This window comes from Bradysia coprophila, chromosome II (genome assembly GCF_014529535.1).
Source record: "Bradysia coprophila strain Holo2 chromosome II, BU_Bcop_v1, whole genome shotgun sequence".
NCBI lineage: Eukaryota > Metazoa > Arthropoda > Insecta > Diptera > Sciaridae > Bradysia > Bradysia coprophila.
Genome location: NC_050735.1, coordinates 3,381,583 through 3,409,575, shown reverse-complemented (window position 1 = coordinate 3,409,575; position 27,993 = coordinate 3,381,583). Strand labels below are relative to the sequence as shown.

Below are 27,993 nucleotides of genomic sequence, written 5' to 3'. Positions count from 1 at the left end.
AGACATAGAAAAGAGAAATATGGCTTAACGGATTTAAATTTTTAAATTTTCACTCAGTCTTTTCCGTTAATTTTGATTTTCAAGTTAAATAAAAAATCTTTTCGGTTATTGGCTTAAAAATAAAAATCAATAAACAAATTACGTCGAACGGTGAAGAATGTCATAATGTTGGGATGGTATACAAATGATTCTGATAAATTCAGTGTAACGTGCAGGGCGATGTAATCATTGGGTTATAGTACAAGATTGAATGTTATATGTAGAATGACTAGGCAGATTGTTAACCTTATATAAACAGTAGATAACGATTAAGTCTACTACTTCCTTAGTTTTAACAAATCTAGTGCTTCATTTCAAAAACTTTATGGAAGCAAAAAATCGACGGGAGATCGAGTCGAAGAAATGGCGTCACACGAGTCAGATGCCAAGTAAACAGCATACAAAAGAGAATACAATTAAAACACGAGAAAATTCCGATGAAATAGGCGAATGGTCTCACATGATTTTAGGTAGTCGGTAACCCCTCACGAAAGGCTTATGTCCCGTTGTCAGTATAAGTTAATTACATCGATTTCGTGATATGGAAAAGGCAAGGCCCATACAGTTTTAGCGAAGTTTCATACGGTAAAACTATCTAACTCCGGCAAGAACGTTAGACAAAATGAATTTCAAAAAATTACACGGTGACAATTCACGGGAAAGTTTTAAAAGCCTCAGATCAATCAGTGTCACTAACAAGAAAGAAAATCAATTTTCGTTACATGTCTATCGGACCTGGAAAACTTTTTCCTTCCATTTCCATTTTGGTTTTTGTTCGTTTCTGTTAATTTACTCAGGAAAAATGTCACAAAGGAATTTGGCGCTTCGACGTTAAATTCAAAGTTTAAAAGGCATGGACAAATAGGGAAAAGTTTACGAAAAATAATTGTAAATTGTCTCCGTGGTTGTTTGTAAGAACAAGAACATCTTACGGACCATCAAATTCGAAACGAAAATCTTGTACAGCCTCCCACAATCACATGTCCTACAACATTGTTAGACTTAATGAAAATGACCATCGCGCAAAATTGATCACAAACTTTCACCGTCCGTTCAATTGGAAAGCTAGAATATTCTCTAAGCCGGTGTCAAACTAAACGACACCGTCAGTTTCCCTGAAATACGTTCTTTAACTGGTAAAAATACAATAGACGGTACGAACCTGTTCTGGACCCCGTCCTCATTGGATGACGATGATGTTGACACCATTTCTTCCATTAGGAACGATTGCATTGTAATACCATCACTTGTTTGAGGTAACGCGTACGTAGCTGGCCGTTGAGTCATATTTGCCGCTTCCGTTAATACATTACCACCATTCAGCGGTTGTTCTAGTTGATTTTCATTTTTCGTATCCTCATCCTGGTGTTTCTGATTTTGTTGTTGTGCTTCATCCTGTTTCTGCTGAAGATGCTGTTGTTGTTTGGTGAGAGCTGATTCCTGAGGTGTTAATGGTACAGGTACTGGCGTAGTCGCTGGTGTAGATGTTGGTGTTTCCGACGAATTGGAATTGGTTACACCACCATACGAAGCTGGTTGCATAATCCGTTGTTGATCTTTAGCTATCGAAACAGCCGATTCCGATTGATTGTGATGGCTCGCTGGTCCACTCAACAAAGTGTGAGATCTCTCGTGTATGAACAAAAATGCATACGACGGCGTGGAAAACGAGCAAAACGTGCACTGATATTCTTTGGTTTTAGATGTCGAACTGACTGGCTCCTCACCGGCAAATAGATTTGTCAGCGAATTCTTATGCATGAAATTCGACTCGTTCGGATTGAGACCGAATGCCCCGTTGGGAATTTTCAGTGTTGGACTGGTCGACTTTGGCAGATCCATGGTGTGCTCGATTTCTCGTAGCTTTTCTGTACCAGCATTGCCATGGTCTGACATCAAGTGTGTTCGTAGCCACTTCGATCCACGGAAACGGCGATTGCACAGTGGACATACTTCAGTGAAATGCGTAAAGTATCTGTTGCTCAGCTCACTTATTTCGCCAGGCTTTAGGCCCACCTCCATCGGAAATATCGGTTCGGATCTGATACCATCACCATTTTGACGTGGCTGTGGTAGCGGTGAACCTTCGTCAACAATGCCATGAGTGTTATGTTTGTGCACTCGAAGAAAATATTTGCTGCAGAGTTCCTTATTGCAAATGTTACACACCACACCGCCAATTTGAGCTCCATTTTCTATTTCAATGCCATGCATGCGATGCATGTGAGTCTTCATAAAGTATTTATTGCACAATTCCTTGTTACAAATTTCACAGTAACTGCTTGTCGGCGTGATGCTGTACGCTTTCCGATCGCCGAGTTGACCAGACACATTCAGCAAACCCATTTCGGATATCGGTCGATCTGGTGTTACAAAACCCTCGCGAACAGGACTGTTCTGTTGGATGCCGTGCACTTCATACAAATGTTGCGTTAATGCAAAGCTGTTGGGAAATTCCTTATCACATTGCTTGCATATTTCAATACGACAATTCACTGGCGAAGAACTCTGTGACCGCTTAGTCCCATTGTTGTTTTCACCGATATGTGCATGTTCAGTCATCATGTGAGCGTGCAAAGCGTACTGATTATCCATTTCTTTGCCACACAATCCGCAACCAACGGGTCGTTGGGCATTCAAGTCATTCAGTTGCAGTATCATGGACTGTAGTTTTTGTAGATCGACACTAATTGCATCCGGATCCGGATTCGATGGGGTGTCGTCCGACGATTTGTTACCATCTTTTGTCACTTCGCCATCGATTGCCTTCTTGTTATCTTCCAATTTTAGCTTTTTCCCTTCAACTTCGTCGACAGTATCAAACGATGGCTTCCGAATTTCACCAGCCTCCAGTTTTCGTTGATTTTGGAAGCGATTCATCTGCTCAACTGTGCCCATCATCAGATTCAATGGACTCGTTTGGACAAATTGCCAAGCCTGTTTCTCGTCTTTGTCATCAGCCGGCATGAAAATACCATGCCTTTTGATTTTGTGCGTTCGCAAAAAGTATTTGTTGCAATATTCCTTGCAGCACAGTTCACAGAACGCTTCCGGATTGATGACCCCCAAGCGCTTCAATTTATCCACGGAAAAATTCGAATCACGAGCCTGTTGACTCGAACTGGGAGACAGTTTTCTCGGTTGCGGTGTGAATGTTGCATCTTCTTGTTCGATTGAAAAGTCTTCCCGAAATCCTTCGGGTACAGTGTATGGCGTACAAGTGTTTGATGCTCCAGCTGACGATTTACCCTCAGACTTCTGGTCATTTTGGGGTGGAATTTCGTGGACCTTGTTGCGATGGCGCCGCATAGCGAAAATGTTAGTGAACCGTTTGTAACAAATGTCACAGAACACGGATGGTTCCTGTGAAAATGATGACACACTGCTGGAAGAACCTTGAGATATTTGTGATTGTTGTTGCTGTTGTGGTGATTGAGATTGTTGGTTTGTTGATTGTGACTGAGCCTGAGATTGTAGTTGCTGCTGCTGCAGTTGAAAAACTTGTGACATATGAGTCAGTTGACTAGTAGACGGCATATCAGCCGATGATACAATCGGATCGTAGATACTGTGCTTGTTGGCTTTGTGCGTCTTGAGAAAGTACTTGTTGCAAAATTCCTTGTTACATAGATCGCAATACGCTTCTGGATTAAAAATACGCAATGGTGGAACACTGGGACGGTGGATTCCATCAGCGGATGGATATTGTGACGTAGATGATACTCCAAGTAATGGTAATTGTGGTAGATAGCCAGAGGCTGAAAACATTGCCGCTGCTTCTGGTGGAAATGAAAATGGTAATCCGGGTATCGACAGCCAATCTTCAGGCTTCGAATGCCCATTTGTATTTTGCGGTTTATCGTCGTCATTATTCCATTCCGGATCACCACCAAGCGGTTCCTTTTTGATATTCACTTTAAATCTGTCCACATTACCGTCCGAGTCTTTGATTTGATGACTTTTCGGTCCATGTTCTTGAAGGATGTGCAATCCTAATTTCACTTCCGAGTCGAATTTCATGTTACACTGATCACAGTTCAGATTATTATGACGATACATTCTGGAGGTGATCTCTCCATTTTCCACTTCATCACGTTCATCATTCTCCGAACTTTTGTCATTATCTTGTTCACTGGCTGGTGAGCCATTGTTGTCTTGGTCAGGTATTTCACTTAATTTAGCTTGTAGTTGACTTAAATTTGAAAGAAAAATTTTCGGTAAATTTTGATCATCATTGCCAGCAAGTGGCTGTCGTTGTTGATCGTCGTCGGTTGCCGGCAGTTCTGAACCGGCACCAAAGTTTAGTGCCGATATTCGTATCGGTGTCTGTTGCTTTCGACGCTTTTTCGAATTGTCTGGTATTGTATCGATTGGTGACGATAAGCCACAGCTGCTACTATTTCCATTCGATACGCATATTGTTGTGTTTAGCAGCGGTGTTATCGATGTGGTTATAGTTGGTTGCGTTAGACTTCGTTTTGTAGCTGTTTTCGAGTGTATGGAATTTGAACTGCTCTGTTGCGACGAATTGGAAACGTCGCTTAGTGCTGTATCTTCTCCACTGAAATCCGGCGGAGGCGTAGCGTATACCGATGCTGCCATCACGAGCTGTAAATTAAAACAAAGAAAATTGTTAGCGAATGGGTAACCGTAAATCATAATGGAGTTTAAAATTAGAAACCTATAGCTAGCGTTGCGCCTTAAGCCATGTTATTGTCCATTTCGTGAATTTGTTCACCTTTTCACTGCCTACAGACTTGGCTGTGAAGAGTTTGTTTACAATAAAAGTCCTTCTGATCTTCAGACATTGCGTTGGTTTTGTAGTACTTAAGGTAAAAGAAATGTGAATTTATTTTTGAAATGGAAAACGACGATAAAAACAAGGTTTTATTTGTCAACAATTAAACATTTAGCTCATCTCTTGAGTTATTAAAACTTTTTGATTCACAACCTTGAATGGAAAAATTCGAAGAACTTTTTCGTTGTTACGAGACTTTAGAAACTTTATGGCTTCTGCACTTTTTTAAAATTTTAGTTATTTGTTTCCATTCTTTCATTAATTAAAAGCAATTTAAAAAAAATCCTTCGCGATGCATATAGGGCTATCAGGGACATAATAACCTGCTGGTTCGACTCTGTTGAATGAATTTTAGTGAATTGTAGTTTTGTTTCGTACATGTTCTACCGTTGAAATAAAGTCATTACGTGTTGAGTCAGTGTTAAATTGTCAATTTAAATTTACATTTTACTATGCTGGTACATGTAATAAGGCTGTTACATGTATAGGCAATAACCTTTACATCACTCGCATAGTAAAACGTCGTACTACACACGGAAAATAAAGTTATATCTCGTATCACGATGAGTAAAAGTACCTCGGGCTGCCGCCCTCGGATACTTTTTCTCATCTGGATACGAGATATCACTTTACTTCCCTTGCATAGTAATGTACTCTCTTTCGAATTGACTTCGTCACACTAGAGCTACGCAGATGTTTTTGTATTTGTAATTTTGAAACTGAAATAAATGAAATGAAATGAAATTCTTGTAAATCTTGGAACAATAAACAATTTAGACCGGTTTGGCTCAAATAATCTAGGTTCGATTCCCATCCCGAACGAGAAAAAAAATCGAAGAATACACTCCCCGAGGCATTAAGGCTATTAGTTTATATCAGTTGTCTTTTTTATACTTCGGTTAATATAGTGTGACAATAGTCATTCAACCCTTCAATCCTATTCCATATGGAAGTATAAGAAAGTGTACTGGTTAGTACTCCGTGAAGTATATAGTAAGATAATACAATTCAATACTCTTGGTTCAGTGAGTCAATAACTGTCATGGAGGTAATTTCAATCTGTTCACCATTAATGTTATGAACAAAACGCTCTTCCATTTTCTATTGATGGCCATTGTCAAAGACAAAAGTCTGTTAGGTTACTCTCCTCGTTAGATCTATCTTGTTGGGAATAGATGGATTAGGGTTTGGGTATGTCTCCTAACAACAGCTATCAACAAAGACTTGAAATTGGCAAAATGGATTTTGTAAGTTTACGAAAACCTTATTTTGGTCAATTAGAATTTTTCTAGCGAATATTTCGCATTGCTAACGTGCCAAAATTCACTCAAGCTTCATAATTTGAATAGTTATGCAGTGTGTGATTGCTGCAGCAATACCCACACTAATTGACTCGCATGACGTAACTCCAAATGCGATGAATTTGTACCTATATTTAGGCAAGATATCAGTTTTACGCGGATAATTTTGCTTAGAGTGTATTTCCATACTTCGAAGGTTCGGAGGTTACGTTTAGCCGGTAGTCCAGACTGAACAAGTTATTGGGGTGTTAGTGAGGTCTGTAAACAAAAACAAACAACCAACGCTCAAGAGGCTAACTTCCATAAGTTCTTACCAGGCACTATGATACGGCTTTTAGCTAAACTTTTAGGATAATTGTAGACCTTTAGGATAATTCTGTTTCTATTCTTAAAATCAATCTCAACAGAAAACGATGTTTCGGATATTGTTGAGCTTAAAATGACATGAACGTCATAGACCCACTAAACGTCTACCAGACCGTTGAAGCGACCAAACGAACTAAACACAACTAGATAAGACACTGAACGTTTGTTTTTTTTTTGCATTCGAAAATAAAGCCTGACTGATATATGCGTCAATAAATAAAGTGTTTTGAAAAATATCGCGTCGAAATGAGCCAACATGGAAAAATAAAATTTGAAATATTTAGTACGGCAGATAACATAAATTTGCATAAAAATTCACATATTTTATTCAATATAGAACGAAGCCTGGTACATAAAAAAAATCCATCAACATATCGAACGAAACTTTATTTCTTGTTTTTGAACTTTTTTTTAAGTTTCATATTCTTATCAAGATCCGAGAAAATAAAATAAATAGAAAGAAAAAAAAGCGAAAGTTTTTGCACAAATAAAATTTTCCGTTCGTTTTTTTTTTTATTCATTTTTCCTTAAAAACATAAACTAGGGAGCTGTTATATGATTTTTTTATATTTTTAAATTCCAAAAATATTACTTTCACTTGGGTTGATATTCAGAAAAATATTGCCTCAAATGCCGACAAGAAAGCGAAAACTCGTTCCTAATCAAAATAAATATAAAAAGAAGAAAAGCGAACGGAAAATCACAGAACAAAAACATATAACTAAATTACTGAAAAAAAAAATTCTCTTCAAAATGGGCCATTGATTTTTATTTCGTTTATTGGATATAAAGAATTGGCAATTTTCATCATCCCACTTGGAAAGTCATTACGTTTGCACAAACATAATATATAATATAAAAACCATGAGTGAACAACATATAAATGGCATATGTATACAACATTTTGTATATCTGAAAAAAGAAAATTTATTGATTGTTTTTAAGCTCGCGCATGATTCATTTTCATCTTAGAGCTGTTTAGTAGTTTCGTTAAATAAAAAAAAAAATATTTCGATTTGGTATCTTAGAAATAATTATAATTAGACAATGCCGGGTAACGATATGTGTGCCCGGGTGGCAAGTTACAGAAATAAAGCCAATTAGGTGAGATATGTAATTAATTTAACGCATCAAAATTCACATCCACCGTAGAAATAAGAATTAATTTTCAGCTTGAATGAAAAGTTTATTTCGTTTTATGACGAAAATATTCGACATCTTCAATTGAACTAGTTCTTCCGACAGAAATTTATTTTCATTGACAATATAAAAGGGTCATTACCAACGAAATGAATAATAAATTGTGAAAGCCGGTGTTTCGTTTATTTGCAAATACCCTGTGGCTGATTCTCCTCAGCATTGTTACTACAGTCAAAGATCGTGATATAGGTATGAGCTCGGATGAGTTAATTTTTTCAATAAATTTATTGAACATTGTCGGCGATTTTTAGTTCAATTATACAACACCTAACGGTCATGACCTTATTGTTAAATGTCTGAAGTTTGATTATTGATGTGACGAGGTATAATGCTGCTTAGACAGTGAAGCCTTAAACTAAGGTCACTAAAGACAAACAACCTTTTTTTAGTCTATAGTAGATAGGCACTTATGAATCCAACTAGTAAAAAATGTGCATGAAATTTATCGGTCATCGTTACATTTTTACCGGACCGATAATACCGGTAGATTTCATATGAAATTTTACAGTAGATTTCATATGAAATTTTCCAGTAGATTTCATATGAAATTTTCCGGTAAATTTCATAAGAAATTTTCCAGTAGATTTCATATGAAATTTTCCGGTAAATTTCATAAGAAATATTTGTATGAAATTTACCGATAAATATGTAGTGTCTGTTCAGATCTGTATGAAATTTTTCCGGCAAACATTAAATTTACCGGTAAATTTCATACAATTTTTTTACCGGTTGAATTCACTATTACGTACATAGAGCATGGTCTAAGAAACATTTGAACCACTAATTCATTGTCCGAAAATTTTGATGGAATAATGGAATATTCTTACTTGATTCAGCTCTCTTTATGACTTTATATCATTCTCTACACAAATTCTCCGACAACCAGATGCTGATTTGCTCAAAGTAAAAATGTCTTTGCATTTAAATTTCATTCAATTTCCAATCTATTTCCGATTACTCCACAATCACTTCAAGGCAAAATTGACAAAAACTCAAATCACCAATTGACTTTCATAAAAGTTTACCCCGAAAATAAATAACATGAAAAAAAAACTCTCGTTCGCGTTCAATGACATAAACACACGCGCTTCAATTTAATCGATATGAATACGTACGGTTCTACCTTATTGATTCCTTTTTCAATCAATACTAAAATTGTTTCGATAAAAATCCAAAAATTTGGAATTTTTTTTTGTGTCGGTAATGTGCACACACGAGTGTACATATATTGTACGTTTCAATATTATATATCATAATAATTGCATTACAGCCGTTCATTCTCTCCCCTCTACCATGCCGTCGTTATACATCGTATAATGGAAATAAATTTCAAAAAATCCAGAAAACACCCCAAAAATACAAAAAATCATTCATATCACTATGCACGCTTAACTCCGCCTCGTTATAATGCAAACTATATGAAGAGTATTGTCAAAAGAAAAGGCACTTGAATGAGAATGATTACAATGAACGACAAAAAAACAACAAACCAGCTGATGGTAAAGTGTACTCTCATCATAAGAAAGGACATTATGCATTTCTTATATCATTAATTTTGTTGTTGGTACACTTTTTCTATGTATTCCATAAAATATGGTGATAGCGAGTACGCAATAAGTTAATGTCGATGTGAGTTTAGAGTTGATTTCATGTTTGTTGATGAGTGTATACCCTGGAACAGGTAGATAAGCAGTGTGAACATACTTGTTACTATACGTCGAATATATACAATGTCATAGACGCTACATTATACACATTTCGAAAATATACTTTCATGAGTTTCGATAATAAATGGACCTGGGGATACGAGTAGAAAATAACGTGTTCGGTTTAATATTTTCAATAAGATTTTAACAATGGAAGACAGTGAAGATTCCATTTAACAGACTCTCGGGTATACAATGGAAAGCAGAAAATGTTATCAATTCGGAGAATTTCCAATTTATGTGGAAATCTTTTTTGGATTCATCATTAGAGCTGATATAATATCATGTACAAATGCTGTAATTTCACGTCCTGTTTGAGTTGTAGTGCCCGGTCAAACTTTTTTTTTTCATTTTTTTTTTTTGAATATTTCAATTTAATCCAACTGGACATTAGAATCGAACTGGACTATCCTACAACAGTTTCCTATTTCGAAATGTGTGCGCAATATGAAATTAGAAGCAAATATATTCAATTACAATCAAAGAAACATACGGTCTCTTTGGCCCAGCCGAATGTAACGTATATGTTTCGTATCCATGAATTCATATTGATGTACACGATATATATGGTATAAAGTTATACATATGGATGGTGTGGTATACACTTGAAATATAAGTCATGTAGATTTTCATCTCATATCGCAGAGCACATAAAAACGAGAAAAAATTTAATGAAAATACCGTACGAAAAACGGGCTCGAGCACATATACTTATATGTACAAAAAATATACACTGAAAAATGAGAAAACTCTTGGTAAATATTGATCGAGAGGGGAGAAAGTGAAGGAAGCCCTGTTGAGGAAAATTGTTTTTTTTTTTGAACATCCACACACATTTCTTCTTCACATTGGACAGAGTAGCCGGTCGTAGTATACATATTATATGTGTAAATCTACTCACACAGTCATACATATTCGAAATACAAACTTTTTTTTTGCTTTTCATTTCATGAAAAACTTACATACCAGAACCGGCAAAAGTCTTAGCTTGGCTATAAAAACCCAAATAAAAATGTACATGTACGATAAGCGGACATATATGTGTGTATAATATTGGATGCTCTATCCAACATATAATTTTAGTTTTGGGGTAGTGGGGCGATTATTTTTCCTTTTATTTTTTTCCTGAAGGATGAGTTGATGATATGAACGTTAAAACAGAAAGATCTATTAAATTTGAAATGAGGTTAGAATTGTGTGATAAAATTCGCTCTCTTTTTTTGATATTTAATAGCACAAATGTTGATGGGATTTCTATGAAATGTTTTTTTGGTCTTTCGTCTCTGGGGTTGGAGTGTATGCGTGTGGAGAATTGGTCGTATGAATATGTTAAAATTTAATTAAATGATGAACGATAAAATTTGGTAGCTTGAAATGTTTAGCAATCAGCATGACAATATATCACCCCATCACCAGACAATTATTGTATATTTTTGATACTTGTGTAAAATGATAATTATTAACCTGTCACATACGGCTATTCATCTGTTATCGATAACGACGACAAAAATAATGAGAAGCCCTGGGAATATGGTCCTTAATATAATAAAATGCATGTTAAAAAAATTGAAGTACAAGATTTGAAATCAACAGATTAAAAATACTTTGATCGATGGAAGTAATAGACCTGATAATAATAGTCTAGTCATATATGCTGGCCGTCTGTAACAGCTTAAACTTTCAAGTAATCACATATATCACAAACGTTTCTGGTGCACCAAGTTTTGAATTTTCTTCAGCATTTGTGAAAACGCAAACTTTCCTTACGAGCGGAGCGAGTGTCACAATAGCCAAAAAAGCAATTAAACAAATAAAAACCTGATCAAACAATTTTGCGATTGTCCTCGTCTCCTAGCATAAACACAAGTGTCAAATTTGGAGGCTTTATAAGAGCACCGCTTAGGATTGTTTGTATTGCATGTTATAACTCCAATTCATCTTTCTTTACAAAGGAAACGCAGTGCATCAGCCTCTGAATATTTTTCTATATTCATGCTATGCTATGCTATGCTGTGACTGTAAGGTAAGTTTAGTTTACACATTTCAGTAGTCGGACTGTATAATTAATGTATTAGCGTAAGTGGCTCACATACACGAGGATCAAATCCAGTTCGAATTCGAATTATAATTTCTTTCCAAGTAAACTGACCAAACCAGTACGGAAGTAAAAATATAGTATGGGGTAGGGCGTACATACAGAAAGAGTAAAGGAGTAACAGACGAAAGCATGCAATTTGGACGGCAATGTTTGTGTAAGCTTTCTCATGTCCTTGAAATTTCATTTCAGACTTTTCACACGTCACTCAGGAACAACTAAGGAAAATGCATTTTTAAACTTTTTGAAGTGCGTTTTCGGATCAGCAATGAGAAGTCTGACAGCTAAATGCTGGATTAGTTAATTTTGACGTTTTATGAACCACCAGTCAAAGCAAACCATAAGAAATTTTACCTAATGATTACATAACCTCGCGAGTCGCGATGATCAACATCCAAATGAAAAAGCGAGGGGAAAACTACCTTAAAAAACGCTGTGACATGACTTTGTGACTTTTTACGAATCTGAGAGTCAAACTGAGCCAATGACTTTACGTGTATTTGTATAATGACTTTTCTGGACACTGTACGATAACTCTCCGGAGCACTTTACTCATCAACTAAACATAAGTGAAATTCCGCTTCCATTAACTTATCATCAACAAAGAGTTTTTATAAGCAACACCCGCTTCATAGCTCAGTATTCGCTACAAAAATGTTACAGTAAAAATTACACAAAAAACGATTCAACGAATACACATAACATTCTACGACTGCATCCATTCAACCCCTTCATTTATATGTGTCGGCGTAAATTTATTCATATCTCTTCCACAGCCAATAACTACAACTATAACACCAACTGACAACAATGAATGAACCATAATCGCATCACGTGTGCATTAACGAGACAGTTTATTCGTTACATTATGTAATAACACCATGCCGAACTTACACCAAACTGTTGCGAAAATCCTTAACTGTTTTATATCCCAAAAGAGTGACTGACTACACAACACATAACAACCACATAATAGTAAATCATTATACCACTTATTTATGTGACCTATAAAGGCAAAAAAAAACACAGATCGTTACCATATTGTCGAAGGTCAATATAAGCATAATGTGTGCGATGTTAGAAGAAAAAAAACCTCCGTAAATAAAGACAATAAAAAAGCCAAAAGAGGAAAAGTTATGTATAGTCACTGGGTATATAAGCGTAAGTGAGGAAAAGCGGAAAACTATAAATATGTAACATGCATGATATTATGATAAGTGTGGTTGTTCGTTTGTCGTACAACAAAGAATTTCCTGAAGTGAATTTTTATGAACCTTCACGATCCTCGGGCATATATTTTGCCCTAAACCATTTTAAATAACTTTCAAATTCATCTTGAATACATTTTGTCCCTATTTTCTCAGCGAGCATTGAAATTCCGTTTCCAAACCCCGGGTCACCACATTACAGTTTTGACAGAGCGAACGGAACCAAATAAATTCGAATAAATATACGGCTTTGCTGGCTCATATTCAGATAGATAAGGCACCATTTTCAAGACACTGGACAAATAGAGTGACTTACATAAATCTAATAAATTATGCAATGAAACTTTTTCCTTTTTCGTCGTTTTTTTTTCATTCGGAAAGCCTTGCAGAAATCCTTTAACATAATTCATGGAAGTTATTTAAATTCTAAACAGATATACAAAGTTTATGGGATGGCATCGAATATGGGATGAAAACAATGTTAAGATGAGACGGGGTTTTTTCTATTGAAATAGAAACAAATCGTGGAAATGTGACGAAGAAAATATAAAAAAAATGAAAAAATTGAAAATTTGGTATAAGAGAGTGATAACAATTAGGACTGAATAATTTGGTATGACTGTTGGTCCCTAAAATGGAAGGAGTTTGATACGGTCAAAGTTTATTCATCGAAATTTCAAACTGTACGTTTTAAAAACGGTCATAGCAACCGTTCTTGAAAAGCGAGACCAAAAGACCGAGGTACAATCGTCCGAGAGAGACACTCAGAAAACGTTACATTGTTTGATAACTTGAGAATTTCTAGAAAACCCTGACCATGACCATGACGCGACGTACGTCGATACGAATGAAGTTTACAACAAATAAGCTATGGAAACTATCGAACTTTCCCGATGGAATATCAGAAGACATTGGTTTTAAACTCAGAAAATCGTTTTGCACGCAAAACAAAATCCTTTGTTAAGAAAATCCTCAGAAAAATTCTTTCAATTTTCAGAAAATACTTTAGTACTGACAACAAACGATTATCTGCCTCTCGGTGTATTTGGAGGTTCTAAATTTCAGGAAGTTCCTGTACAGAATGTAAACTGGTATTACCTATGACATAGGTGCGATTGCGACACTTGGTTCAGACACCGCACTTTCCTCTTTTGGAGGAGATGTTTCTTATTTGAACCAATTTGATTGTCAAAGTCGAATAGTTTGAACTAGTTCTGATATAACTTATTTTGTCTCTAAGCACAACTGAGTGATGCAATTATTGAGTGCCAATTGAAAAACTGATTACGGTTCCGGAGTTTTGAGGTCATGTGCTGTACGATGACATTTTATTGGACTAAAAGTAAAAGACAACATACACCGTCAACCGGCCTTTCGCCTAACTGACTGAATGACATTACCAACGACCAATTACTTGTAACACGAAGAGACGTTATGGATACTAAATCCAAGACGCAACCTAATCTGATAATGAATCAGTTGTCATTATTTTAGACAATAATCTGATGAAACGAGTTATTTGTGTTACGGTTGAGTTTCGAACCCACAACTGGCAACAATGGGAAGTCTTGACTGCGCTGTTCAATTGTTAGAGTCCGTCGCGTAAGAATTAGTTATTTTACTGTTGACATTGGCTTTGATGCAGCGACATCTTTCAGTGAAATAGTGAATCACACCGCGGTGACACTGATTAGAGAAATGATGCCGTAATCCCTTTCCTGCATTTAGAACAGCTTGAAATAAAATTTGTATAGTAGACAATTTTGGGGGAGTATTCGACGAAAGGACGGAATTCTTGACGGTACAATAAATAACATAGAAATAGACGTGAGTGAGAGTAATAGTGCTGAGTTTTTGAGTAATATTGATAAAATTTGTACGGAAATGTCCCTTTTTTATACAATTTTTCATTTAATACTACTTAGGATAGGCTGAGTATGACCCCTGTTTGTATATATCTGATATGTATGAAAGTACGGAATATTTTACTGAGGAACTACTCATCTGTTATCAACTGAGACCACGATTAAAAGAAACCAGGATCCTCTGATGAGGTTGACTATTATATAATAAATTGTATGTTAAAACAAATGAAGTAATAGATTTTGCATCAGACGTTAAAAAATAAATTCAACTACAAAAGTAACCGATTTAATGGTTTTTATGGTTATCTACGGTTTGCGTTTCTAAATGGTTAATGGTCCATTTTCGATTAGACCTTCTGAACGAACTGGTTTGGTTTAAATTCTTGTACGGTTTTTCTTCTTCTTATATGAACTGAAAAATATGTCGCACGACCATCGGCTGTACCGAATTACGTATCTAAATTATGATACCAGATCGAACAAATGCTCATAACTTCTTGTCTCAAATAATTACAAATATGTGACCGAGAAATCAAATAAATGAGAAAGGATATTGCCTATAAAAATATTCTTCTTTTTTTTGACAAAAATACAAATTCACATTCGATGAATTTCACCGAACAGATCAAATAAAAGCAACAAAAATATTATTTGATAGATGATTCCTAAATGTGTAGTAAAATGAGATGTGTTACACATAACACGACCCACCAGACCATATTGACAAACAAAACAATCTTTTGGCATAGTACATAGTATATCCTTAGGATCTGAATGTCAATAAAACTCAAGAAATTAATAATCGTAACTCTCATAAAAATTCGGGACAATAATTAAGAGTATCAACGCCCAGTTTTATATTTTTTCTAACGGGAAAGGAAAATCGTTATTAATATGTACGATCCGTTCCGTTTGGTATGTTATGGTATGGCGCTGTATTGGAATAACTTGTAGTGTTTCAGTGTAATATTTTCTGTTTTAAATTAAATGTTATTGTCGAGATATGCGACACATTTCTTAGTGTTTAACAAACGGCAATGAATTTTGTGTGGGAATTATGGTTCTATTTAATGAAACGATTAGTTTGCCGTCTCAGAATAGACTAAATTTATTGGAGCAAATACATCCTATTTATATGTTTTAGAGACTGAACTAAGACGACTGTTTTGTTCTTATTTAGATTGACTACTAAGTTTGATCACTTTATAGAGTTATTCAATTGTAACTTCCAACACTTCCAACACTTCCACTCAATTGGATAATTCTATAAATTCGCTCCCATTTAAGAATTTAACCATTTTTAATACTCCTACTGAAACTCGATGTTCTTAGCTGCCATTGAAATCGTACAGATTGATTGTTATACCAATTCGACCATCGACCTTCGCAACGATTGACCATTGATCATCGCCAACCAATTCTACCAATTGAGTACCATACCACCGTTGTAACAGTTTGGCTTTCATTGTACCAGTTCCACCATTGTCGACACCTAACTCCGCAGAACACAACTACAATATAATCATATAGCGAGTGTTATTGACACCCCTTCTATTTTGCAAACTGGTGCTATAGATTAATTGTCACAGTTCAATGTGTCTGGGCCCATAACCTGTTGGAATTACGGTTCCATTCCATACCGAAATCTGACAATGACTACTAAGTTTGATCACTGTATACAGTTATTCAATTGTAACTTCCAACATTTTGTTGGTTTAACAAAATCTTTTACTTAATTAGTTGTTAACGATTCGAAAACTGTCCAGAGTATAATACTTATTTCTGTTGTCAGTCAGATGACTAACTTTAAACTTATTAAATCTTCACTGTTATTGTATCCATTGCTTCATGGCTATTGCAATTTTCTCTATTTATTACGCATGTGATATCGATGTTACTTATAATAGTTTATTAAAAATTGAAAGTATACTGCACGGATTAACAGATCATTAGCTTGATCATAAGACGCACTGGTGAATATAAAAAAAGACATTAGAGACTTAATCACTAAAATGAAACTGATACTCGAGATACAAACGGCGCGGCGGAGACACACGATCTAAAATGCTTCAAAATACGTGAAAGGGCTTTCAGGCAAACAATGAGTCAAAGTTTAACGAACCAGTGTTCTTAAACTGCAAGACAAGTGGCCAAAAAGCAAAAAGCTTTTTTGATTCAAGTCTCGTAATTCCAGTAATTTGAATCAATAGGGGTATAGTAGGTATTCCAGAAATTGTCTTTTTAATGAAGGAATGTTAAGCCTTTTTGTTCTTACATCCGTTAAAAGATTTTTTGATCATAAATCTGTTTGCTGGAGGTCATTTGTTTTTGGATTTGCTCAGAAGCGGGCACAAAGGACCCTATATATGATGACGAAGCAAACTAGGAACACAATTTGCAGAAAAAGCGTCAGCTGTTTACTCGGCGAAACAACAAACAATTTTATATTCTCCGTTTTTATACGACTAAAATATAAAACCAGAACCTTGACTTCAACATTAATTTTGTTTAAGAAAAAAAAGAAATATTTTTTCCCCAAATCACTACATATAGAAATTTATATAGAAAATCGTACATCACAAAAGAAAAATAATTTCCCTCCCATACAATAATGCTCACGGCGAAAAATCAAACTTTCCACGCATTGGGTCTATGCTTTTCCGTTATTTTTTTTACACTACATTTCCACATATATATCCACATATCACTCTGTGTACCCGTATATGTGTATTACTTTTCCAAACAATATATATAAGCGCAAGCATTCACTATACGAGAGTTCCATACATCTCAAACAAATTTTTTTTCCATCCTCACCAAAAAAAAAAAATAAATCCCTCAAACCATCTAAAACCATCCATCGTCCACCGTTTCTCCTGCCACATTCCATTTCCACCGAAATGAACAAAAATATAAAACTTTCGCCTTTCTTTTGCAAAGCACAAATACACTGTGAAATGTTTGAAATGAAAATCTTTGTCCGTATACGAAACACGATGATGGACATTACGCACACAACGAACATTACATCTGCACAAACTGACCAAAAGTAGAGTTTTTTTTCTGTAAAGTTTTTCACAAACTCATACACCAGTCCTACATATATATACCTACTTAACTGGAGTTTCTTGTGCACAGCCATTACAGTTTGTACTATCGTACCCAAGTTAAATGAAAAAAAAAAAATTAAAAAAAAAACTGGGCAGGAAAATTGTGTGATGTTGTACTGCGGGGTGGATAAAACGGGAAAATCTACGATATACCAACATATTATAGTAGATAGTTATATTATGTTGGGTGGTTGGGTGTTTCGGTGGAAAAGCGGGTGAGTATAAATAAAAATTTACTAATACTCGAAGACATTTATATAAAAGATTGTATATTTTATACGTGTAATGCTTGTTTGTTTAGAACAATATATGTCAGGAACAGAAAAAGAACGCATGTCAAGGGGTATAAGAGTTTATGTTGTAAAGAAAAGAAAAATATCTTTCTAATTGTGAAAATGTGAAAATGTTATAAAGGGAGAGTTTGTAGATATGATGTAAGAGTTTTCTTAATTTTGGTTTTTCTTCTTATTTTTCCACTTTTTTTTGAATAGGGAAAAGGAAATTTATACGCAATTCGAGATAAAATATGTATGCTATGTGTATACGTATATGGGATATGTACCATCTATTATGTACAAAAAGGTTACATATTTATTATACATAAATGTGCAGATATATAAAGACGAAATTTTACCTGATATTGGAGGTTTTTTTCTGATATGTTTTATCGGGCAGAAAGTTAAAGATAATTTCTTTTTTTAGAATGAAGGTTGCTGAAATTTTGGTAGACATTTTTCAAACAATAGACTTCAAACAGATTGATCAGGTTAGATATTTATATAGAACCTTTTCACATTTTTCACATAATTTTCTTGCAAATAGATTGATTTCGATAGATTTTTTTCTTGAATTTGATAGAGACATGATTCACAATTGATTGCCAATATTCATTTTTGTGTTAGGTTTAATAGAATCGGATCCGTGTGCGTCCATTGATTGGAACACATATATACCGGTAGTGAAACACGGTCGCCATAGATATGATTAATAATTCATTGGTGTGAATTGTTTATTATCGAATGTGATCAGCAATGCATAAATAATATGGGTTCAAAAGATCAGAATAATGAAGGAATGAGAAAGTATAGTGATGATTTTTTGAATAATTGGATTAGTGGTTTAGTGGTTTAAAGTTTTTATTAACCAAGCTTTCGACAAACGACTGTTGTCATCATCAGGGTAAAACTATAACTGAAAATTTTGTTTCAAAGCTTTCTTGTTAAAATTGGAATAATTGGATTCCATGCATTGCTTAGTTTATATCCGTTGTCCGTGTTCATTGTTGGTGTTATCGACTGTTGGATGAATAAACCTTCTTTGATTTTTCGCAAATGGAATTTTCGCTCTGTCATGATTATTTTAGAATTGTCCCAGTTTATACTTTGACCTTTTTTTCGCGTGATATGTTTTACTATTGCAGATTTTTTGTATTCTCGTCTTCGAACATAACCTTCGTGCTCTTCTTTTCTGATTGGGAATTGGCGTTCGGTTTCTCCAATTTATTTGGCATTACATGTGTTACAAGGAATTTCGTAAATTCCTGGAGGTGTATGTTCCTCTTCATCTTTGAGTGGATTCAGCATATGCAAAATTTTCGTTCCTGGAGTAAATGTTATTTTCCACTTCAATTTTCGTCTGAGAATTCCAGCAATTTTATTTGATAGGTTTCCAACGTATGGAATTGCTATCCATTGATCATCTTTTGCTCGAGTTTCTTCGGTATTGTTAATTGCTATGGAATCACATGGTACGGTGTGATCATTGTTTGGTAATGCGTTTGTTTGCTCGATGTTGTTATGTAACGGTTCGATTTCAATTGGTGTTGTTTCTATTTGCTGTTCATTGTTGTTTGATATAAATTTTGTCCTCATTTTTTCGATTCTGTTTGAAATAAAGCTTGATGGATAATTATTTTTTCCGAGAACGTTTCGAATGTGAGATAATTCGTCATCAATGAATTCATCGTTGCAGATTGCAAATGCTCTGTAAGTCAATGCATCAACAACTGGCATTTTGTTTGAAATGTGGTGGAAAGATTTGTAATTTAGATATCGATCTGTATGTGTGGATTTTCTGTAGACTCTCGTTTTCAATGTGTTATTGTTTTGTCGAATGATTAGCATGTCTAAGAATGCAATTTGATCGTCTTTTTCTTTCTCTATCGTGAATTCAATTTTTTTATTATATCCGTTGATTGAGGATAAAATTTCATCTACGCTGTCTTTATCAATGATTGCCAAAACGTCGTCGACATATCTTTTCCAATAACGAATCTTTGGATGGTTTTTTACTATCTCTTTTTCCAATTTTTGAAGAAAAATGTCTGCAACGGTTCCTGAAATCGGTGAGCCCATAGGACATCCGTCTTTTTGTAGATAGTATTCGTTGTTGTATTGAAAATATGTGTTGGATAAACATGTTCTTAGAAGGTCGGTCATGTCTTCAGTGGTTAGATTTTCATTCAGTTTTTCTTTCCATGTTTGATCTAAAAAAGTATAGTGAGGAAGGGAAATGACATCGGAAACTGTAAACTGTATAATTTATGTGTGACTTAGGAAACATAATGGGTCGAGAGTGTGTGTGCATATCTTTCGGTCGTACACGGTTCGACACGTAGATTATATAGTTATTTATACAATTCAATCTTAAAATGTGCACTTTTTCATGCATCATTTCAATGGTGGTATATTGATGTACTTGATGGACCTGATAAAAAGGATATAGCTATTTTGCTAGCTAGTTAGTAAATGGGGTGGTTTTGCGCGATGGATGTGAGATTGTCGATACGATCTCAACTCACGATGTGTATTATCAAACAGGACCTATTTTTGGGAAATTGATTTACTAAATTTGTTAAAATTTTCCGAAATTTGCCAAAATTTTCCGAAATTTGCCAAAATTTTCCAATATTTGCTAAAATTTGCTAGAATTTGCCATTAGCAAATTTGGAAAATTTTGGAAAAGTTTGGAAAATCTTAGCAAATGTTGCCAAATTATAGCAAATTGTGGAAAATCGATTTCCCAAAAATAGGCCCTGTTATCAAACTTGGTCTAACTCTTATATAACCAAGTGATAAAGCTTATTTATTACATAGAGTGCCAAGTACTTTATTAGGGTCTAGACCAGATGTGTAATTTTGACACGAGGCCACAGGCATCTAAAGTTTGTAAATTTTGCACATTATGATACTGAGTTGCATAAATGGCTTTACGCTCTAGTTTGCGACTACAAAAGCATTTACGGCACACGGTGTATATTGGTGTACGATTTGAATGTATTGCTCGTAGAAACTACGGAGTATAGTAATGTAAGATTATCACCGTGGTACAGTGGTACATGCAGCGTTTTTCTCGATAGGGCCAACGAAAGTTTTACTGAGTTGAGAAAATCATTTCTTCTGAGAGTTTTCATTTTGAGCATGGTCCTAAAGAAACTAGACCCGTGTAGGCCATTAGAGTAAAATAAAGTCGACAATCGGTAAATAGTTTCAATACTTATTTTCATTCGTCGTTTTACTCTTAAAGCCTTCAATATTTTAAGGGTAACGACAGAGATAAAACACTAGTATTGTTGGTGTCAGTGGGTTGGTGGTGGTGTCAAAAGATGGCAAAAATCGTAGCTTTTGAACTACCCCACAGTCTTCATTAAATTCTGATATAACTCATTACTCATTTTTGTCGTCGTTGTCGATATCAGAAACAACGCGAAATAAAAAGCGCTAAATAACACCTGCTCACTCGAGTATCTCCAGTGAGTATATATCAGAACGTAATAATTTATGCTACGTTCCGCAAATTGGACGTAAAAATAATTTTCTTTAGCCGCGGATGAAATGTTACCTCGAGAAGTCTGAATGTAACAAAATTTTACATTCACAATTCTATTCGTACGATTCGTTAGCGCGGTGATTAATATCATCGAAAATTATTGTTTTTAATTTAGGAAAAATCCATAAAAACAAGTTGCAATTTACGCAGCTACTTGTTTTAAAAGTATCAGAATTGGTCGGATCGCACTAAAAATGCGAAGAAACCCCAACGAGTCAATCGGCATGTATTAATCCAAATCGACTCGACATAATCTGAAAAATAAAAATCAATATCTAACACCCTGCCCACCTCATATCATGTGACCGATCCCTAACAACACTTAGATTTTTTTTTCTTCTTTTTTTCCCTCGTCTTTAATATTTTCTAATATTTTCACTACCAGAGAATAATTGTAGATAAAAACACACAAAAATACATAAAATAAAAAGCTATTAAGTAGAAGAAATATTATGTAGGGCCTGAGGTATCTTTATAGATGTGTGCTCGAAAGAATTCCATGTATGTGGCTCATAGGCACCATATATGTTTGTAATCGTTTTTCACATGATTCTCATATATATAAATGCGCTTCCCATACACTGGCTTGTGAAAAGAGAAGAAAATGTGAACGTACAATTTTCAAATACACATACATCCTCATGCGATTGTAGAAGAGGACACACGAGTTCGGCTTACGCATATAAACAGAAATTTCTACATAAAACACACTTTCCGTTTTTCGGTTCAGATAAAATATATAACAAGAAGGGTGGCTAGAGTGTGGGGGAGTGAAATTGTTAGCTTGTGCATGGTTTTTGGTCACCCTTGGTAGGTTGCTGGCCAACAATTTCAAATTATTAGATTTCGAGGAGAACCATGGAATTCAATTTTTATGAAAAATGTGCATGGATGGCTGGACTCATTTCTGTTAATGGTTGGAGACAAAAATATGTATATATGAACGAATGTTTTTGTGTTATAGGGGTGAAGACGGTTTCACAATTTTTCTTTTTTAAATGGAAAATATGTTGGAATTTTCGAATAAAAGACGACGATAAACCAGCTAAAATGAAATGAAATTTTTTTGCTTGATCCATTTGAATTTGAAATATTTTTCGTTTAATAAATAATAAACAAATGAAATTTCTAGGAAAAGAAATAATAAAAAAAAATTGTTCAAGTGCCATGCTATGTAAGAAGATGTATAGTATTTTGACAAAATTGGAATTTATAATTTTGTTTTTATCCTTGTGATAGACTAAATGAAGTGCTCTGACCTTTTTGGGATATTTATAATGTTCGTTTTTATAGTATCCACGTGTTAACAATAGCAGAGTCTTCGTTGTTTTGGCAAAAGATATTTTTTTGGAGCATTAAACAATAATTTTAGCACAAGACGTGAGCCTAAAAGAGTCTACGGATAAAACGATGAAAAGTTGAGTTTTCGTGAGAATTTTGTTGATCGTACCCGAGGCGTATCCGAGAAAATGATAAACACAAAAGCGAGATATTTCATTTTTGTTCAGAGTTATGTAATGGATTTTAGAAAAATCGTTTTACATGCGGAGGGCGCCTCAATAAAGGAAAAAAAAACTTTCGACTTTTCGTCATTTTTTTAGCGTGTGAGAGGTTACGCTAATCGAATACGCTAAAAATAGTTATTTGTGTATCTGTTTTGGGCGATTGATTTTAGGCAATTTCGCGAATTGTAGGCCGAATGATGTGACGTAAAAAACTTTTAGCCCGTGGTACGAATAATATTTTTCACACTCGACGGGCTCCTAGGTAAATCTATTGCCTTTTATTTTCAAACTAAAAGAGACATGGTCTCTAGTGGCCTGTACTAAAAATAGTTCCATCATTCGGTATTATATTATGAATATTTTGCACTAAATAGCCTCAATACAACTCACACACACACCCCCGAGGAGCCTATTTATTTTGCACCTATATCTTAAAATTGATAATAGGTTTTAGGGTTTTTTGTTCTTCAGAATATACGGAATCCATTTCTTTACATTCGTTTTATCGTTACCGTCCGAGTCGACTGTGAAACATTGGAGGCGATCTTAGTATGTTACGTCACTGTTTGTAAACATTTGTTTAGTGTGAGGTTTGCGAAACGAGCCGAAGGCAAGTGGAGTAATCAGACGTGACTAAACAAGCATTTACAAGCAGTGACGTAACACATTTTACATGTTTGTGGACGGTAAGCGCATTTTCCCTGTCACAAGCAGTGATGTAAAAATTTGTTATCTCTTTCAAGTATATGCAACCAGTCGGTGAAATGAAATTTTGACAGAGAAAGTATGGGACTGGGACATGTTCAGCTAATGTGGAAAAATAAATGAGAATTTCATTTCACCGCCTGGTATTATGCTTGCCTTTACTTCAACCTGAGAAAGGGTTTTCGAGTTTGTGTCATATTACTAATTTTGTAACATCTACAGATAGTGTTGATAGTGTTGATGTCCGTCGGACGTCAATCGAAACTTTCGCTAAAAATTTTAAGTGAAAATTCAACCATGTTGAGTGATTGAGTCTTACAATACATTTTAGTTGCAATAGATTTTTTAGCATGGTACGATACATCTAAGTATATAGTCCACTTAGGGTGTAGCGTTTTGAGGAAAGTATTTTGTTTTTTAAGGCCTGCGGGTAGGTTCGATGCAGAATGGTCCACTAAACACGAAAATACCAAAAAAAAAAATTTGAAGTTCGAAGCTCCCATGCGCACCTCTGAAAACCGACTTTTTTGGTCTCAAAGCCATAGTGAGATTAGTTCTGCCGGCTGTGTGGAAAAATATATCTTAAGTGTATATGATAATTAATCGTAGAGACCGTGGCTTCAATTTGGCATACTTTAAAATTAAAAAAAAAAATGAGTCACCGTTGAACAATTACAAAAAGTGCTCCCGACCATGACTTTTTCAGATTTTTTTTGGATTTAAAGCTTTCTAAAATATGTGACTGCAAAGGAATATACTTGTGTCATAGCTCATTTTAAAGGGAATTTCAAGAGCTTTCAAACGAATATAGACTCGACGTAGTCACCGGGTTGCAGATTCGATGACCTTCTAGTGTGTAGAAAATGGTACGAGAAAAGTCATATTTTTTTAATTTTTCACAGAATTTATGCAAAAACGGTTCCAAATTGTTCTCAGTATTGCTGGCGTTAATAAAGCAGCAATCCTGGGAAGAAATGAGCGATGTAAGGAGAAATTAAAAAAAAAAGGTCAGTTTGATGATTTTTCGATTATCATAAAGATACGAGTTAAAGCTACCCCAAAGGTCGGCTATTTCTTCCCAGAATTGCTGCATTATTAACGCCAGCAATACTGAAAACAATTTGGAACCGTTTTTGCATAAATTCTGTGACAAATTAAAAAAATATGGTTTTTCTCGTACCCTTTTCCCGATGACTCTTTACGTCGAGTCTATATTCGTTTGAAAGCTCTTGAAATTCCCTTTAAAATGAGCTATGACACGACTATATTCCTTTTCAGTCACATATTTTAGAAAGCTTTAAATCCAAAAAAAAATTCTGAAAAAGTCACGGTCGGGAGCACCTTTTGTAATTGTTCAACGGTGACTCAATTTTTTTTAAATTTTAAAGGATGCCAAATTGAAGCCACGGTCTCTATGATTAATTATCATATACACTTAAGATATATTTTTCCACACAGCCGGCAGAACTAATCTCACTATGGCTTTGAGACCAAAAAAGTCGGTTTTCAGAGGTGCGCATGGGAGCTTCGAACTTCGTGTTTAGTGGACCATTCTGCATCGAACTTACCCGCAGGCCTTAAAAAACAAAATACTTTCGTCAAAACGCTACACCCTAGTCCACGTATTGTACAAAATTTAAATGTGAGGCAGAAAATATCTCCGGTCGACAGAGTGATATAGGTACTTGTACTATGTATCACACACGCTTCTTACGTATCACGCGGGGAATCTGACCTTTCATTTGCTTTTTTTTATCGTCAGCAGGTGCAGGATTGACGTAAATAATCCTAAGAAATAATATCTTCACATTTTCGTAACAACCTTTTCTAAAGGACAAGCGAACAATTATAGGGTTTGTAACTTTATTTAATCTAAGAATTTTCAACAGACTTACACGAAATCGTTTACTTCATATGTGTTAACACATATATTTTTCGCCGACCATGAGAACAATAGAAGCTCACTACTGTGTGTTCTATTGTTTCTATTGTCTACATGTACTGTAACAGTACACGGCGACTTTTTTGACAGCACGGTATATTTATTAGGAAGGGAAGCGTAGCGGAAATAAATTGAACTAACAACATGCCCAAAGTGTATTCATAGAAAGCATACCAAAGATGACCATTACACAGCAATTCGCCCACTGCGAAAATGATCATTTTACGCGAATTCCTCTATAATAATCAATTTTCGCATGGGCAGACAATAAATCAGAATACATTGGATGCTGCTACGTATTTCATTAATTAGGAGCTTCTTGCTTCGGTAAGTCTCCTTCGAATAGTGTAGTTGTATATACATACCCTTTGGCTCGAATCTCAGATATAGAAATTCTACACTTGTCGAAAAGGCAGTTGCTGAAGCTTATTGCTTCGAAAACACGCTTATGAGTTTGCTAGTAGCACAAAGTTGTTACCTCATGAATTACTTTCGCTGGGCTGTGTATACACAGTCATAACTAAAAAAAATTAAAACAATGTTTCCGTTTTCAGTGTTATTCCACAGACAATTGTGCCATATGTTATCAAGAGCGTCGCTAAAATCTCGATTGACACTGTCTTCAATGGAACGCAAGTAAAAACTTTGGAAGGAGATTCCAGCATCAATCTGTTAGAAATATTAACATCTATAGAAGTGACGAACTGGCAAACGATCCATATGTAATGGCAATGAACTTGCCGCAATTGGAAGGTGAACATTTCTTGTTTAAAGTAAACCGATCATCTGATCAACAAATCAGTAGTGTTTATCATCACTATAGAGTTGCCTAAGTGATGAAAAACACCTGAAGGCTTTACGTTCCTTTCGATACTCATGGACCATGGACGTATGTAACACTTTTCATACTCTAAATTCTGCTGTTGTAAGGCGTTATCCGTTTAGTAAACAACATCAACAAAGAAGCGAAATAATCCAATACTGATATATTTTCCATACATCCAGAACTACTTTAACACCGATTTGAATTTATAACTTTAAAGAAACGTTACAGAAACGTTACCCGGTTATATGACAACATTTACGACCCATATTCACTATAAATATCAATAGACAACCGTGTGTAGGAGCGATTAGAAGTGGATAATATGGTAAGACATTTCCACAAACACCTTTCCCAACGTTACATTATTTACATTGAAACCTTTTTTAGAAGCGGCTAGTCTCTGTCTACTGTCTTCTTACCCATGAAAACGTATGTTAAAACTGAAGAAGCAATGCATCGAACACTAGGCACTTTAAACAAAAGAAGTAGTAGATTTAATCATTTGCATATCGTAAAAAACTTGCCGTTTCTAAAAAGGTAGTTCACCGAAAATCGGTCATTAAAGGCATATTGCTAGTTCGAGGATGACTCATCCAAAATTTACAAACAATAAAATTTTAACAGCCTGATCGATTTTCTGCCACGGTGGCGAAATGAAAAAAAAACTTTTCCGACTTCCAATTTCTTCCATTAAAATAGATTTTTTGTTTTTTGCAATCCGATATTAACCATTTGAGAACATACGCAACAACAAAATTGGAAAACGATTTCAGTGTCTGAAAATCATAATTTTAGTGAAACTCAGTTTCGTAGGTATTCAACATATATTCCATGTATCCATGCAAAACTTAACAATTTTCTTTTATTTAAAAGAAACTGTTCACAGTCGAAGAAAATTTCACGTTTATTTTGTATAATCAATAACTTTGCCAATGGATTTTTCACTATTTTAATTTAAATAAAAAAGAAAATGAAAAACAAAAATCACCGCAGAGCAAAAGTAGATTAATTTCAGTTGAATCAATTCAGCTCTCTGATATTGAATTGTAAAAATCGAGACTTATGGTGAAAACATTCCCTGCATTACGCTTACAGATTTTTTAAAATTAATTCTTTCTTTATTTTAAAATTAAGTTGAAAAGTACACTTACAGAACTTCACTGGATGTTTACTATCATTCCGACACAAAACGCGCGTAAATGTGTAGCCTGTAATTGGCCACTTCTTGCCCGCGAACGCGATTATTTTAGACTGATTTGACGAGCAAAAAAGGATCGCCGTCGAAGACATATACACACGGTCAGTTTTTCGACGCGTTCACATTACTGGACTGAAAAGCAGTACATTTTCAGGGGGAGAAATATTTATTTACCCATACACGAATAGAATGAAATAAATATCGAAACGAACATTCTCTTTCGGTTGTTTTTATCCGTATATAGCTTTCCGTCGTTCATATGATATCAAGTGTGTGTTTCGAAATATACAAAAAAAAAATT

General features: G+C 35.0%; 1 protein-coding gene across 1 annotated transcript; it reads right to left on the bottom strand.

Annotated features, from left to right (window-relative positions):
* Position 1: 1 nt before the first annotated feature.
* On the bottom strand, positions 2-27,726 carry LOC119066523. Its single transcript, XM_037169045.1, has 2 exons — positions 27,646-27,726; positions 2-4,647 (listed from the first exon to the last, which is right to left on the bottom strand). Exon 2 carries the CDS (start codon positions 4,639-4,641, stop codon positions 1,117-1,119), a length of 3,525 nt encoding a protein of 1,174 aa, XP_037024940.1. The 5' UTR covers positions 4,642-4,647; positions 27,646-27,726; the 3' UTR covers positions 2-1,116.
* Positions 27,727-27,993: the final 267 nt, after the last annotated feature.